Genomic DNA, 16,402 nt, shown 5'->3' with positions numbered 1-16,402 from the left:
AAGCTAGCAAAGTTGCAAAGTGATATAACTGAAAGGGAGAGACTCTGACAGGGAAGTAAGACCATCAGTGGACAACTGCACAGATTTATAAATTGTGCTGTTTGGTACTTTGGTATGTTTCCAAAGGTGAGCAGGTCAGGAGGGTCAGGCAACTGGAGAGTTAAGGTCCTGAACCCTTTTGGATTATGACTGACATTTCATCATGATGGAAAAGAACCTTACTTACCTCACATTAATTAATTACTTGCATCAAGTTTTTAAAAAATTTATTTATTTGAGAGAGAGAGAGAGAGAGAGAGAGAGAGAGAAAAACATCAATTTGCTATTCCACCAGTTTATACATTCATTGGTTGATTCTTGTATGTGCCCTGACTGGGGCTTGAACCCACAGCTTTGGCATATTGGGATGACACTCTAACCAACTGGACTACCTGGCCAGGGCCTGAATTACTTTCTGACCATGTTTCATGGAAGGGTTTATAAGATTATTTTAGTTACAACCCCTTATAATCCTTTATAATCGGGCAGGCTAGTATTTTCTGGAGTGTTCCTGAATCCACAGAGTATAGAAATTTGGTTTTAAACCTAAACTTACCATTGGTTTTGGATTCTTGGGACCAGGATTTTGATATTAGTCAAGTTTCCGGAGGTAGATCAGACTGGCCTCTATTCCTGTGTGCCTCTCTTTACCGCCCTTTCTGTCTCCCTGCTCACGTCTCTCATGACTTCCCATTCAGCGCCTTGATTTCTCCACATAAGGTAAATGGAAAAAACAGTTCTTGACATGGTAGCTTGCGGCGTTATTGGTGCTTTACTGGGTATCTTCCTTCCACCTACCACAAAGTAGATGCTCAGTATATATTTGGAATAAATGAATGAAAGAATGAAAACCTGTAAGGGTTCATTTGGAATATTTGGGAAATATTCTCCAACCCTCAACCTAGGTGAGCTCACCTTCTTATGTGATTAATAGCACTTTGTATACTCTCTGTTATACTAGTTGGCCACTATTAACTAATTTTAACCAAACAGTAGCTCTCTGTTTTCATCTCCTAGTGCCTGGCACTATGTCAGAGTTTGATAAATTTTTGTTGAATCAATAAATGTCATAGTTTATAACAAAGAGTTTGGGCTCTTGGAGGAAAGAAGCAAATAGCCTAGATTGCAAAACCAGGAAATTGAAAGAAACATTAAGAGAAGTCTTCAAGTACATTTCCCTGTTCCCTGATTTGCCTATTCCTAGTAATAATCTACTTTGTTCCTGAACACCATGGGAGGCTCTTTAACCACACGACTCAGAGTTTTCATAAGAAAACTCTATCTTGATTTACTTCCAAAGGACACACAATTGTACATACCATCTCTTTTCTCCCTTTCTTTCATCTTTCTTCCCTTCCTCTCTCCCTCCCTCTTTCTCTTTTCTTTTCCTTCCTTCCTTCCTTCCTTCCTTCCTTCCTTCCTTCCTTCCTTCCTTCCTTCCTTCCTTCCTTTTTTTTCCTTTCTTTCTCTTTCTTTTTTTCTTTCTTTCTTTCTCTCTCTCTCTCTTTCTTTCTTTCTTTCTTTCTTTCTTTCTTTCTTTCTCTCTCTCTCTCTCCTTCCTTCCTTCCTTCCTTCCTTCCTTCCTTCCTTCCTTCCTTCCTTCCTTCCTTCCTTCTTTCTTTCTTTCTTTCTTTCTTTCTTTCTTTCTTTCTTTCTTTCTTTCTTTCTTTCTTTCTTTCTTTCTTTCTCTCTTTCCAGTCATGTTAGACACCTCCCGATTCAGATCCTGGTTTAAAGTGAAAACCATGCTGTACTATGTCTGCCTAAATTTGCATTTTAAAGACAGAATTCTAAACTTCTGTGGCACAATAGAGACTTGAGGTTCATGCTCATAATAATCTGTTTTATTTGAAATTAAAAATACTCTCACCTTTGATTTTTTTTTAAAAATTTGACAAGTAACAGTTTAACTATCATCCAAGGCCTAGCTTCTCATCAACATCAACAGTGTCTAGGTGAGCTGGGTCAGCAAGTACTACCATCCTCATTTTAAATTAAGAGACTGTGGAGTGGAAATTTTATAATGAGTAATGATAAAACTAGAGCCTGGTAACCAGTGTTGGTTTTGTCTTAACTGAGATAGAAATTTTTTCTGAAAACCTCTGTAGCCTACCCTCTGAAGGTTGGAGGTGCACTTGGAGAACACATTGCCTTGTGGGCCAGTTGAAGCTGGTGTTCTTGTGGCTGATCAGGGGCTACCAATCATTACTGACATGCCATTTGTGTGGCAATTCATGTAGGGCCAGAGATGAGTAAGACCCCGGCCCTTACTCCATGTGATCACCATGTGGAGCCTCAAAAGAAGCCTACTTAAATTAAGAGGCCATCTCTCTTGGGGTGTTCATGGTAGGAAAAAAATAACACTTAATCTCCCTTTTCTTCTTTTCTTTTCCTGTGACCATGACCCACCTGAATGTTTCCCCCAGTTTTAGTAAAAGGCCACAGTGATGGCTGTTAAGCCGCAGAACCCTAATCCTTGCTGTACAAATGACTGATCGTCAATGCATTTGAGCCTATGTTACTTTTACTTACCTGAAACCAGAGATGTGGTCAACACTATTTATACCTTGATCATACAGATTCTCCCTTGTGACATGTCTGACTTTGCTATTTAAAGCTAAGGTTGTTCGTGATATTAACAGGATAGTGAAGTACAGACCTACAAAACTTTCCTTTACAAAAGCAACCAGAATGCTGGAAAAATTGTCAAAATCACTTTTTTAGAACTCTGGAAACTAATGAAAGGCTCACAGCAATCCAGAAAGTGTTTTTTTTTTCCTTGTAAAACAACTAAATCCCAATCAGAACACGCTTTCTGGTGTCTTAATTCTCTAGTCCAATTCCACTCTCTCCAGACTCACGATAGCCTTGCAATACAACTCTGCAATCACAATGAACACTGGCAGCCTAACAGCCTATGGAGAGGGCAGAATGGACTGGAGTGCTCTCAGAATCCAGTTCCCAGATAACTGCTAGTATTTGACCTGTCTTGCGATTCTTTTAGAAGATCCCACAAGGCTTGTCTGTATTTGATCTGACTTAGAGCTCCCTCACCATTATTCCCCCTGGGGGCAACTGTTAAGCTAAGCACCGGAAGCAGTGAGAACAGTTGGAGGGGGAAAACAAAACAAAAAAACAAAGCTAAGCTAAGCAAAAATTTAAAGAATTTAAAGAGCTGGTAATGAGATGTTTACAAGGGGCTTTAAAAAGCTCTGACATTCCTAGCAATCTAGAAGCCCAGGTATATCCCCAGGGCTGTGTCCATGCATGGGAAAGATCTGAGACAGATCAAACTTCTCATCTCTGGTGGATCTTGAGACTTAACAGAAGCAGGAAGTGCAGGTGAGTATGAAGTGCTCAGGAACATCAAGTGCTTGCCTGAGCCTGGAAGGCAAACCCCCAACACGCACACAATTCCTTCAGCAAAGACTGGGAGAACTATTGGTTCCAGGCCATTATTACCAACCTACAGAAATACAAAGGACAATAAGCAAATACTATGAACAACTTTATGCCAAACAAGTTAAAAAATGTAGATGAAATGGGCAAATTCCTAGAAACACACAAATTACCTAAACTGACTCAATAAGAAATAAAATATCTCGCCTGACCAGGCGGTGGTGCAGTGGATAGAGTGTCAGACTGGAATGCGGAAGGACCCAGGTTCGAGACCCTGAGGTGGCTAGCTTGAGCGCGGGCTCATCTGGTTTGAGCAAATCGCACCAGCTTGGACCCAAGGTCATTGGCTTGAGCAAAAGGTTACTTGGTTTGCTGAAGGCCCACGGTCTAGGCACATGTGAGAAAGCAATCAATGAACAACTAAGGTGTCACAACAAAAAACTGATGATTGATGCTTCTTCTCATCTCTCTCTGTTCTTGTCTGTCTGTCCCTATCTATCCCTCTCTCTGACTCTCTCTCTGCCTCTGTTAAAAAAAAAAGAAATAAAATATCTCAAATTTATAATAAGTAAATAGGTTGATTTAGTAATTGCAAACTTCCCAACATAGAAAGGTCCAGAAAAGATTTTTAAAAGACCAACATGAAAAAAAGAAAGAGAGAAAAGATAAATTACTAAAACCAGGCAAAGCTAAAGTTGTTACTTTACTCTTAATTTTGTGATATAAACTTAGTGGTCAGGTCCTTAAAGGACAGAGATAATGAGATGTTTTTTGTATCTTCCCAAACCAAAAAATATGTGCCTAACTTGAGTCATCAATACATATGGCTCCTAAGTACTTGAAATGTAACTGGTGCAACTGAGAACCTGAATGTTAATTATATTTAAGTGTTAACTAATTTAGCCTGACCAGGCAGTGGCACAGTAGATAGAGCGTCAGACTGGGATGCAGACGATCCAGGTTCGAAACCCCTAGGTGAGTGGCTTGAGCGTGAGCTCCTCCAGCTTGAGTGCAGGCTTACTAGCTTGAGCGCTGGGTTGCTGGCTTGAGAGTGGGATCATAGACATGACCCCATAGTTGCTGGCTTGAGCCCAAAGGTTATTGGCTTGAAGCCCAAGGTCACTGGCTTGAGCAAGGGGTCACTTGCTCTGCTGTAGTCCCACAGTCAAGGCACATATGAGAAAGCAATCAATGAACAACTAAGATGCCACAATTGAGGCTCTTCATCTCTCTTCCTTCCTGTCTGTTTCTCCCTATCTGTCCCTCTCTCTGTCTCTCTCTGTCACAAAAAAAAGTTTACTAATTTATATTTAAAAATAAACATGAGACATTTATTTACTGGAAAACATTTAAGTGTGTTTGAAATGGGAATGAATCTACTCTTTCAATTAAACATTTTATGAAATCTAAATACATACAGATTAAGTATTTCTGATAAAAATTTAGCATTAAAATTGGCATGTATTATATGTGTAAAATCACTGAATTTTAAAGAGTTAGTATTAAATAAATAATGTAAAGAAAACATCTTAACTTTATATTAATCACGTGTTGAAATAATATTTTCAATATATTAGGTTAAACTACATTGTTAAAATTAATGATACCGGTTTCATTTTACATTTTTAATGGACTTGTAGAAAAAATTTAAATTACATACGTGGCTTGCACTATATTTCTATTAGACAAAACTGCTCTAGCCCTCAACTAATATCTTTTATCCACATTATTAATGATTTCTTTCTAATGCTTTAATTACTGATGAGTAAGTCGTTCCCCTCCCATTTTTTGAAGAGAATCATTTCAGGAATGCTTGAATGAGGAAAAAACAAAATCATTAAATCCATCCCCTCTGAGATGTCATGGAAGTGACATGGGTTATATTCATCTAGGTTGTTTTCCTTTAGGAAAAAGTAAGTCTAGGAATGACCACACAGATATGAAGAAACAGTAGAGAATGCAATTTTAAAAACTTCCTCTACAAAAGCAAAGTACTGTGTTGTCATGTGCTTTCTGTGTTTTAATTCACTTGTAGAAAAAACAAAGCATCTAGGTAGCTCCAGGCAAGCTTGTCCTAAGCTACGTGAAAACCTGCTTAATAACCCGAGTGTGATTCATGCTGACCTCCCTGACTAATGTGTTGGAGAAACAATAATCTTCCTCTTTACTTTGCATAATTTCTTCCAGCCTCAGAACTTTTATATTCAAAGTATTGGGTTTAGCCCATGCCAATGTTCCAGCGCCTATATGACCTCTCAAATTTTAACCTCCATCGAACGAAGTCTCCATACCTGACTGGCTCACCAGGAAACTCATGGAGTAGGTCAGCCCTCCTCTGTGTGTGTGAAGGGCGGGGGCACATTTCCCGACTAGTCCTGTCTCGAGACTCTCGTCAGTGATTTCCACTTAACTGACTTCCTCATGAGCATTAGGCAACTTGATTTGGGACATCCTTCAGTAAAGGTGTTCTTTCAGAAACTTCCCTGAATTTGCACCCTTAGAAATTCTGAACTTTATCTGACCTCTCTTGCTATTTCTCCCTCTTCTCTAGATCCTTACCCCTCCATTGAATGGAAAAATCTTTCAGTTGCCTTGTTCTAAAAAGACTTACCCCAAATATAGATGCTTGGCAAATATGGTATTTTTCAAGTGGGGAAAAGATGGTTTTTTAAAAAAGTGATGCTGAGCCCTCGCAGGGTAGCTTAGTTGGTTACAGCATTGTCCTGATATGCCAACATTGCGGGTTTGATCCCTGGTCCGGGCACATACATGAAACAACTAAAGAATGTATAAATAAGTGGAACAACAAATCTCTCTCTGTCTCTCTCTTTCAAAGTCAATCAATCAATTAAAAAAAATAAATTAAAAAATAAAAAAGCGATGCTAAAATAATTGGGTATCCCTGTAGTAAAACAAAATTGATTCCCACTTACACTATACATAAAAATCAATTTCAGGGGCACTAGAAGCTTCAATGTAAAAGGCAAGAACAAGCTCTTAGAAAATATGGGAGGGTATGTTCATGATCTTATAAGTTAGGAAAAGATTTCTTTTTTAATTTTTCAATTACAGTTGACATTGAATATTATTTTATATTGGCTTTAGGTGTATAGCATAGTGGTTAGACATTTATATAATTTACAAAGTGATCCCCAGATAAGTCTAGAACCCACCTGGCATCATACATGGTGATTACAATATTATTGACTATATTTTCTATGCTGTGCTTTACATCCCCACGACTATTCTGTAATTACCAATTTGTACTTCTCAATCCCTTCACCTTTTCCACTCAGTCCTCTACCCCCTCTCCCATCTGGCAACCATTAGTTTGCTCTCTGTAAAGAAAAGATTTATTTAACAGGATATATAAAATAGAAAACACCTGCCTGACCAGGCGGTGGTGCAGTGGATAGAGTGTCGCACTGGGATGCGGAGGACCCAGGTTCGAGACCCCAAGGTCGCCAGCTTGAGCGCGGGCTCATCTGGCTTGAGCAAAGCTCACCAGCTTGGACCCAAGGTCGCTGGCTTAAGCAAGGGGTTACTCGATCTGCTGAAGGCCCACGGCCAAGGCACATGTGAGAAAGCAATCAATGAACAACTAAGGTGTTGCAACAAAAAACTGATGATTGATGCTTCTCATCTCTCTCCATTCCTGTCTGTCTGTCCCCATCTGTCCCTCTCTCTGACTCTCTCTCTGTCTCTGTAAAAAAAAAAGAAAAAGAAAAACCTGATAAATGGGACCCGATGTAAATTAACTTTGTTCATCAAAATAATTACAGTGAAAGTTAGCTTCAGAGTGATAGAAGACATTTGTAAACCATAAAACTGAGAATCGGTTTGTATTTGAAACATTAAAAAAACTCTTCTAAATCAATAAAAAAGGACAAAATCCGGTAAAGAAAGTATTCAAGAGGTTCAACAAGTGTTTCATAAAGGAGACATCTAGTGGCCAATAACATACAAAAATTAAAATTAAATTTCAGTGACATACTATTATACATCTCCCAGAATCACTGAAATTAAAATGCCAGATAAATATTGGTGAGGCTATGAATCTCACCTCAATATGAACTCATACTCTGTGGATGGGAATGTAGATTGGTAAAACCACTTAGGACGTCAGATTGGTCTCATTACTAAAGTTGAAAATATAAATGTGCCCTGGTTGGTTGGCTCAGTGGTAGAGCATTGGCCTGGCGTGTGGAAAGGAAGTCTGGGGTTTGATTTCTTGTCAGGGCACACAGGAGAAGTGACCATCTGCTTCTCTACCCTTCCCCCTTATCTCTCTCCCTCTCGCTCTCTCTCTCTCTCTCTCTCTCTCCCTCTCCCTCTCTCCTCCCTCCTGCAGCCATGGCACATTGAGCAAGTTGGTCCTGGGTGCTGAGGATGGCACCATGGCTTTACCTCAGGTGCTAAAATAGCTTGGTTGCTGAGCAATGGAGCAATGACCCCAGATGGACAGAGTATCACCCCTTAGTGGTCTTGCTGGGTGGATCCTGGTTGCAGCACATGTAGGAGTCTATCTCTCTACCTCTCCGTCTCTCACATAATAAAAAAGAAAAAGGGGCCCTGGCCGGTTGGCTTAGTGGTAGAGTGTTGGCCTGGTGTGCAGGAGTCCCGGGTTCGATTCCCGGCCAGGACACACAGGAGAAGCGCCCATGTGTTTCTCCACCCCTCCCCCCTCCTTCCTCTCTGTCTCTCTCTTCCCCTCCCGCAGCCAAGGCTCCATTGGAGCAAAGTTGGCCCGGGTGCCGAGGATGGCTCTATGGCCTCTGCCTCAGGTGCTAGAGTGGCTCTGGTTGCAACAGAGCAATGCCCCAGATGGGTAGAGCATCGCCCCCTGGTGGGCATGCTGGTGGATCCCGATCGGGTGCATGCAGGAGTTGGTCTGACTGCCTCCCCATTTCCAACTTCAGAAAAATACAAAAAAAAAAAAAAAAAAAAAAAAAAAAAAAAGAAAAACATAAATGTGTTTCCAATAACCTAGCTCCCACCCCTTAAGTATAACTTTAGAATAAACTTACATATGCACTGGGAGACATGTACAAGAGCATTCATAGCTTTGCTGTTTGTAAGAGCTCCAAACATAACAACACAACTATCCATTAACAGTAAAAATACATTGGGTAATATTCACGGAGAATACTGTACATCAATGAAATGGAATGAACTCCAGTTACATGCAACACTGTGGCTTAATCTTAGATATATTAAGTTGAACCAAAAAAAGCCAGTTACAAAATGATTCATCTTGCTTAATTCCATATAAATGTTTTATAATAAGCAAAGAATTTTTCTTGTGTATTTCTACTTGCATAGAGCTAAAACCAGGCAAAGATGGTACTTGGGGATTCACAATTAGAAGTTAAGGTATAAAGCAAAACAGGGAAGTCATTACCATAAAGCTGGGATACCTGTGATCCTGGGAGGGGAGGCAGTTATGACAGAATGCAAGAGGTTGGGGCCTTCGAGCTGAGGGATGGCAATATCCTGTTTCTTAACCTGGGTGGCACTTTATAGTAAGTTGTATATTTCGTTCTAAGTGGTTTTTTGCATGTCATATTTCACAGTAAAAAACAAATTTAAGGAAAAAGCTCCTTGCCTACAACCCCTATCTTGCCTCCTTTGAGCCCACCTCTCTCCGCCCAGTTCTTTCAGCCAAAGGAACGTCCTTTCTGCCCTCATCGTCTCCAGTCTCTTAACTCCCACTCACGCCATAAACTGTCTCTCCCCCTCCCCCGGGGGTCACCAGTAATTGGCAAATCAAATGAACTTAACTCTGCTTTCTGTCAGCTCTGACCCTTCCCTCTGACTTCTCTAATTCTCCTGCTCCTTCAACACTGGGGGTTTGCCAGCTTTCCCTCCGTGGGGTCTCATCCACACCTGTGGCCCATCTCTGTGCTCACAGCCACCAGGTGGATGATGTCTCCCTGTGGGCTCTTGGTGCAGCTAGGCAGAAGTTTCCTGCTTCCTCTCCCTCTGTACCTAGGTGTATGAAATCACTGGAATTTCAACCAACAAGCCTCAAAACGAATTCACTCTCTTCCTTGCTCCAATGCTATCCCTGAATTTTCTATCTCACTGAACCTCCAAGTCGACATCTCAAGCTAGAAATATTGACTTGCCACTCTCCTTAACCTGCCCCCGCTCCAAGGGTACTATTTTTATGCTCATTCTTTGTGCTAGGCACTTGCTATGGCTCAATGTTTCTGTCCCCCACAAATTCATATGTTAAAACCCTAATTTCTTAATTCCCAATGTGATGATATTAGGAGGTGGATGCTTTAAAGGCAGGGGTCTCAAACTCGCGGCCCGCGGGCCGCATGCGGCCCGCCGAACAATTTTGTGCGGCCCACAGACTAATCCACGAAGTTCAAAATATTTTGGATAAAATTAAGTAAGCCTAGGGGCCTACTTGTATTTTTCATTTCTCTAGCATCCTAGCTAGATATTAGCTTAGTTAACAGCAGTTGTGATGTGAACTACAGTTTCTGGTCGTTTTGTGACACTGAGTAAACTGCATGTACGATTGTGCTTGTTGTACTGATTTTTTTTTGTTTTCAACTGCAGTGAGAAAAGTGTTGCGTAACAGTAGCCTTTTGTAGACCTAGTGCGGCCCGCCGAACGGCTGTGATCTTGCTCTGCGGCCCACATGCTGAGTTGAGTTTGAGACCCCTGCTTTAAGGTGTGATTATGTCACAAGGGTAGAGCCCTCATGAATAGAATTAGTGCTCTTATATAAGAGGCCTTTCTTCCATTTGAGGACACAGTGAGAAGATGGCCGTCATAGGGGAGGTAGGTCCTCACCAGACCTGGAATCTGCTGGTGACTTAATCTTGGATTTCAGAACTGTGAGAAATAAAATTCTGTTTATAAGGCACTCCATCTGTGATATTTTATTATACAACTTGAATGGACTAAGACAGAACTGTTTAAAAAAAACATTTTTTTACATAGATTTTAAAAAGTTACATTAACTCACTTAATTTTCTCAACAACCCTGAATAGGATATTATTATTCTTCCTTATGGGGGAGAAAACAAAATCTTTAGAGCCAGCAGCTCTTACTCCAGCACTGGACACCCATCAGTCCCAGAGCTGAAGGCCTCTTATCAGCGGTCAGACTTCCCTGCCCAGTAGTAGTTTCCACTGCCTCTAACCTGGTTTGGATTGTTATACCAATCTCCTAACTGCTGTCCCAACCACACAAGCACATCTCTTTCCATTTCTGTCCATCTTCAACAGGGATAGTAGAACACTCCAAGTTATAATTTGATTGTGTTAATTCTGAGCGATTCCTTCTCGAATGCCTTAGCATACACAGAGGCCTCGTGGTCTGACGCTAGCTGGCCCCCTTTCCCTATCCCCATCCCCACCTCCACATCTTCTTATCCCCGGAACACATGCGCTTTCAGGCCCCCGGGGGCCTTTGTGCTTGTGATGCTCTATCCCCATCTCTCCCTGTTCAGCTGGGGAACCTGCCTCCTCTTTAAGCCCTATCTGATGTTCTCTCTCCCTCTGTGAAGCTGCCACAAACCCAGCCAGCCCAGCTCTCCCTACATTTATTTACAAGGTACTTGGGTGCCAACGGCTAGAATAGTATATTATTATTTCTTCTCCTTCTCCTTCTTTTTTTTTTAACAGTATAGACTGTCAAAAGTTGTCGATGCCGACTATCTTACAAGTTGTCATGACGAGGTATTGGGAAAAGTTTTCAATTAGCAATAATCGCACCTCTGATAAACCTCATTGGCTACGATACTGCCACTGAACAAAGCTATGTATTATTCCTCCTTGAATTTGAATCTCTTCCCTGTGATGGCCGTGGCAGGCGTCCCTAAACTATGGCCCGCGGGTCGCATGCGTCCACCCTGAGGCCATTTATCTGGCCCCTGCCGCACTTCCAGAAGGGGCACCTCTTTCACTGGTGGTCAGTGAGAGGAGCACTGTATGTGGCAGCCCTCCAACGGTCTGAGGGACAGTGAACTGGCCCCCTGTGTAAAAAGTTTGGGGATCCCTGGTAGAGGGTAGTTAATGGTTTTTCTGGGTAAATACATGCCCCTGGAAATTCTTGTTGAAAAGCAAGCACTGGTGGCCCGGGCGCTGGGGATGGCTCTGTGGCCTCTGCCTCAGGCGCTAGAGTGGCTCTGGTCGCAACATGGCGACGCCCAGGATGGGCAGAGCATCGCCCCCTGGTGGGCAGAACTTCGCCCCTGGTGGGCGTGCCGGGTGGATCCCGGTCGGGCGCATGCGGGAGTCTGTCTGGCTGTCTCTCCCTGTTTCCAGCTTCAGAAAAATGAAAAAAAAAAAAAAAAAAGATAAAAAAAAAAGAAAAGCAAGCACTGGAAGAAATAACCTGGTCACCACTGACTGACGTTGGTGTGCAGTGCCCTGCTCTGCCCCCTGAGGTCTAGAGATGCTGTTTTGATAAAAGAGAGTGAGAGAAAACTGGGCCACAGTTGATGAGTCCTCTTCTCTGACTGCGCAGCCCGTTGCTCATGACACGGGCCTTTCTCTTTAGCAGACACCTTTGTCTTGCCATATTCACTCTTTACCCCATTCCATCCATTTTATTCTCTTGGATCATAACAGGCCCTCTGCTTTATGCTTTTTTTTCTCACCTAACCCTTAGAAGATGATGAAGATATGCCACCCACAAATACGTCACTTTGGCATAAGAAATTTTTGAGCCAAAGGCAATTGACAAAAAGCAGACACAGAAAGAGCTCTTTTTTCTTCCTCTATCTGCCCCCGAACAGCGCATAAATTTCCCTGGTGCATGCGTCCCCCTCTCCTACACCAGAAAGAGGTGAACAACCCTTATCACTGGAAAGAAAGATGACATTGAGGTAAGATTGCTTAAACAAACCTCACTGACAAACCTTACCTTCCATTAGTTCCCCCTGTATATTTCCCTATCAGTTTCCACAATATATTGGCCTTAAAAGCCCAACCTCTCTTTCCTTTGTTTAGTCACATTGTCATATTTACTTGTTCTTTGTTAAAATGGTATATAAGCTCCTGAGTCTTACTGCCTCTTTGAGTTTTTCACTTCTTTTCTATAAAACCCAGTGCAGGTAAAATTAAAAATATTAATAACATTTGTATGCCTTTTTTTCTTGTAAATTTATAATTTTTCAGTTTAATTCACTGACCCCAGGCACTGACACTAAGAGGGTAGAGAAAAAAAAATTTTTTTCCTCCCCCTACGCTTATATCCTATGGGATGAGCATCATTATAACCATTGTGCAGGCAACTGGACTGAGGCTTGGGGAAGGTTTAATAACTTGTGGGTAGGAGAGTCAGAATTCATGTTAAAGCCCTTTTACCTTCCTTGTTCCTTTTGTGCTAGTGCCTAAAAGTTTTTTGTGGTTTTTTTGCCTGTTTAGTGACTCTGAAGTCCAAGGAATTGCAGGCTCCCATGCTGACCGTAAACTTAGGAAAGGAAGCACACTTAGGAACAGCCCTGAAAACCCCCAGGCCAGCCCCAGCCAGAGCAGCCTGGCGAAAGTTTCCGGTGATGGGACTCTGGGAGCTCGGTAGCACCCAGCTCTGGGCCAACCTACATTAATCACTCAGTGAGTTTTGGTTGATGACAAGAGACTGGTTTGCACAAACCACCTGACAGGAACTCTGGGACTTGGTTTACGAGAAAGAGTCCCTGAGGTGTGAGCTACATTGGGGATCTGAATTCCCCCTATTCTTTCTCTCTCACCCAGTCTGCAAGGAAATACTGTATCCCTGCCTGGAGCCGCTGAGATAAAAGCAGGAGAAGACTGTCTTGTTTCTAACCAACAGGGAAAATCAGGGATCAAAATAGGTTCTGGTTAAAAGAAACTTTTCAGGTTTGTCTACCCAAGAAGGAAAAGCAATAGGTTTAAACAGTGCCATTAAAAATCTTACTCGGTTCCAATAATCTCACTGCTTTAGATAAGAAACTTGCCAAGGAGGCAAGGAAAGAGGATTATTCCATTTACTTGGTCTTAAAAATAGGTGAGACCTCTGCTCACCTGGAAGCCAGTGTTTCTGTGGCCTTCAGCTTCGGAGGTGGTCACATTCTTCAGCTCCATGGGCTCTTTGCTGCTGGTGGAGTTGGCTGGTCTCTGAATTCCTTTCAGGTGTCTGGTCTGGAGGTCCTCCGTACCTGTGGAAAGGAACCCAGCCTCTGCTGTTGTCAGAATGCCACCTGCTGTGATAGAAACCTGGGCACTGCTTCAGTTTGGAAACGTCAAGGATAATCTCTTCATTGGGGCGGGGTGGGAGGGGTGGGTGGGGTGGAGGCTTTCAGTTCAGGTCCGCCCACTTCATTATGCCTTCCTCTTTCCCCATGACTGCCAGCCCATTTTCACCCCAGGGAGAAAACTCATGTCCTGCACAGGACAGAAAGGGACACTGGCGTGACATCCAAGAGTGAAATAATCTGTTTCCTGTGGGTGGTGTTAGAGAGTAGGGGTGGTGGGGATGGCAGAGAACAGAGGGCTGGCTGCTACGAAGTGATCACTAGGCTGTGCTGCGAAGATGCTCAAAACTTTATATATGGTGGTCTGGCTTTATTTTCAGAACAAGGCCGTTAACAAATACTCAGGATCATTTGACTAATAAAGGCACAAAGAGAAGCCATATCCAGGTATGGTGGATCCCAATGCCTTTTTCCTCCATCCTTGTCTGTAGACTGAGATTGCTTTTAAAAACCCTACTCCTAGAGCCCTGGCAGGTTCGATCAGTTGGTTAGAGCATCATCCTGCTATGCCGAAGTTGCTGGTTTGATCCCCAGTCAGGGTACATGCTAGAAACAACCAATAAAAGCATAAATAAGTGGAACAATAAAAATCTAACTCCTAGAAATGCAAATATGTGGCAGATAAATAAAAAGTGACCAACTGCTCACTTAAGAAGGGAACTCTTTGCTTTATGAAATTATTAGCTGTAGGATTCTTTCAAAATAGCACATTTAAAATGAACTATTATGGCTCTGACCAGATAGCTTGAATGGTTAGAGCGTTGTCCCAATATACAGAGGTTGCAGGTTCAATCCCTGGTCAGAGCACATACAGGAACAGATCAATGTTTTTGTCTATTAACTATAATTGTGTGGCCTATATGGAAATGTAGAAAACATTTATGATAAGTAAAAAACTAGAATTAATAAATTGAATACTATATATAGTGAACAAATGAATAAAATAAATTATCAAATATTATTAGTGGTTATTTCTGGGTTGTAGTTTTATAGATAGTTGTTAGTTTCTACCATATACTTTGCTGAGCTTTCTATAAAGAGTACTACATGCCTATTATCATGCTATAACCTGCGCATGCGTGCATACACATACACGTGCGCGCACGCGCACACACACACACACACACACACACACACACACACACACACACTCGTTAAGAGCTTGCTAGAACCATACTCCCTAGGTTCAAGTCCTGGCTCCTCTATCACTTACTATAGCAAATTACAACTCAAGAGTTAAATGCAGCCTGCTGACTTTTTAATACAACCCAAGAGTTAAAAATGGTTTTTAGATTTTTGAAAGTTTGGAAAAAAAATTAAAAAGACAAATATTTTATAGTACATGCAAACAAGATAAAATTTAAATTTCAGGGTCCATAAATCAAATTTTGTTGGAACACAAACATACCCATTCATTTATGTGTTGTCTTTGTGGCTATTGCTCCACAAATGTACGGCTGGGTAGTTGCGACAGAGACTGTATGGCTCAAAGGCTAAAATATGCACTTCCTGTCTCTTTTTCAGAAATTCTGTGTTGAACTCTGACTCACTAGCCATGTGAATTCAGGCGAGTTAGTTACTGTGTTCCCTGGGCTTCAGATCCTGTGTCCACAAAATGTAAATAATAGTACCCATTTTACACTATTATTGAGATGATGACTGTGTTAATAATACTTAAAAACACATGGCATAATACCTGGCATATAATAAATTGTTGTTGTAAGATAATACTTAGCTTAAAATGCTAAAACAAACAAAAAAAGGCGAAATGATCTTTACAAAATGATTTGCATGTGTTTTAGGTACATCTGTCTACCTGAAGCCAGATACACCTATGGTTGAACAAGTTTTATGTTGCATATACACAAGAAAACATACAAACCCCATTCTGGACTGGGGGTCAAGTCAATCTTTCCCTCAAATCCCCACCATATTGGTATTGTAGGAAAGGTGACTCTGACTTCTCGCTTACTTTGTGTGCCTGGACCCCTGTTCCAAGTCCTCCATTCATCAACACCATCCATGCTTTCTTCATGCCTTAGCTCTTCCTGATTCGCTGATGATTGCAGACTTAGAAATTTTTTATTTTTTTTATTTTTTACAGAGACAGAGAGAGAGTCAGAGAGAGGGACAGATAAGGACAGACAGACAGGAATGGAGAGAGATGAGAAGCATCAATCATTAGTTTTTCGTTGCACATTGCAACATCTTAGTTGTTCATTGATTGCTTTCTCATATGTGCCTTGACCACGGGCCTTCAGCAGACCGAGTAACCCTTTGCTGGAGCCAGCGACCTTGGGTCCAAGCTGGTGAATTTTTGCTCAAACCATATGAGCTCACGCTCAAGCTGGCGACCTCCGGGTCTTGAACTTGGGTCTTCTGCATCCCAGTCCGACGCTCTATCCACTGCGCCACCGCCTGGTCAGGTGACTTAGAAATTTTTATCAGTTCTTTCCCCGTAATTGTGATAAACCAAAATAAGTTATTACTGTGTTATGAAGTGCAAAAAGTCAGACTGAAAGAGAGATGCAGAGAAATAGAAGGCAGCCTGACCAGGCGGTGGCGCAGTGGGTAAAGCATCAGACTGGGATGTGGGAGAAATAGAAGGCAGATAATGTGGCACACTTATATGGTAAAAAATTTGAAATAAACCAGTTGTGGCAATCAGATAGTATAAACTTCATGAATTCAAGACTCAATTTAGTTTAAAGTTATAGAGG

The 16,402-nt window shown here is 41.7% G+C and overlaps 1 protein-coding gene and 1 pseudogene across 1 annotated transcript in view; both read right to left on the bottom strand.

Moving 5' to 3' along the window:
* SLC28A3 (solute carrier family 28 member 3) overlaps positions 1 to 13,641 on the bottom strand; it is a 66,392-nt gene extending 52,751 nt beyond the window's left edge. Inside the window, exon 1 of the mRNA XM_066367880.1 lies at positions 13,453 to 13,641. Coding sequence (XP_066223977.1) covers positions 13,453 to 13,512 — 60 coding nt within the window. The 5' untranslated portion in view covers positions 13,513 to 13,641. The remainder of the gene's footprint in view (positions 1 to 13,452) is intronic.
* Positions 11,069 to 11,220, bottom strand: LOC136396368 (U4 spliceosomal RNA; annotated as a pseudogene).
* Positions 13,642 to 16,402: the final 2,761 nt, after the last annotated feature.

The sequence above is a fragment of the Saccopteryx leptura genome, chromosome 2 (assembly GCF_036850995.1).
Source record: "Saccopteryx leptura isolate mSacLep1 chromosome 2, mSacLep1_pri_phased_curated, whole genome shotgun sequence".
NCBI classification, from domain to species: domain Eukaryota; kingdom Metazoa; phylum Chordata; class Mammalia; order Chiroptera; family Emballonuridae; genus Saccopteryx; species Saccopteryx leptura.
The sequence above is the reverse complement of the archived record's forward strand: the minus strand, read 5'-3'. Positions and strand labels throughout refer to the sequence as shown.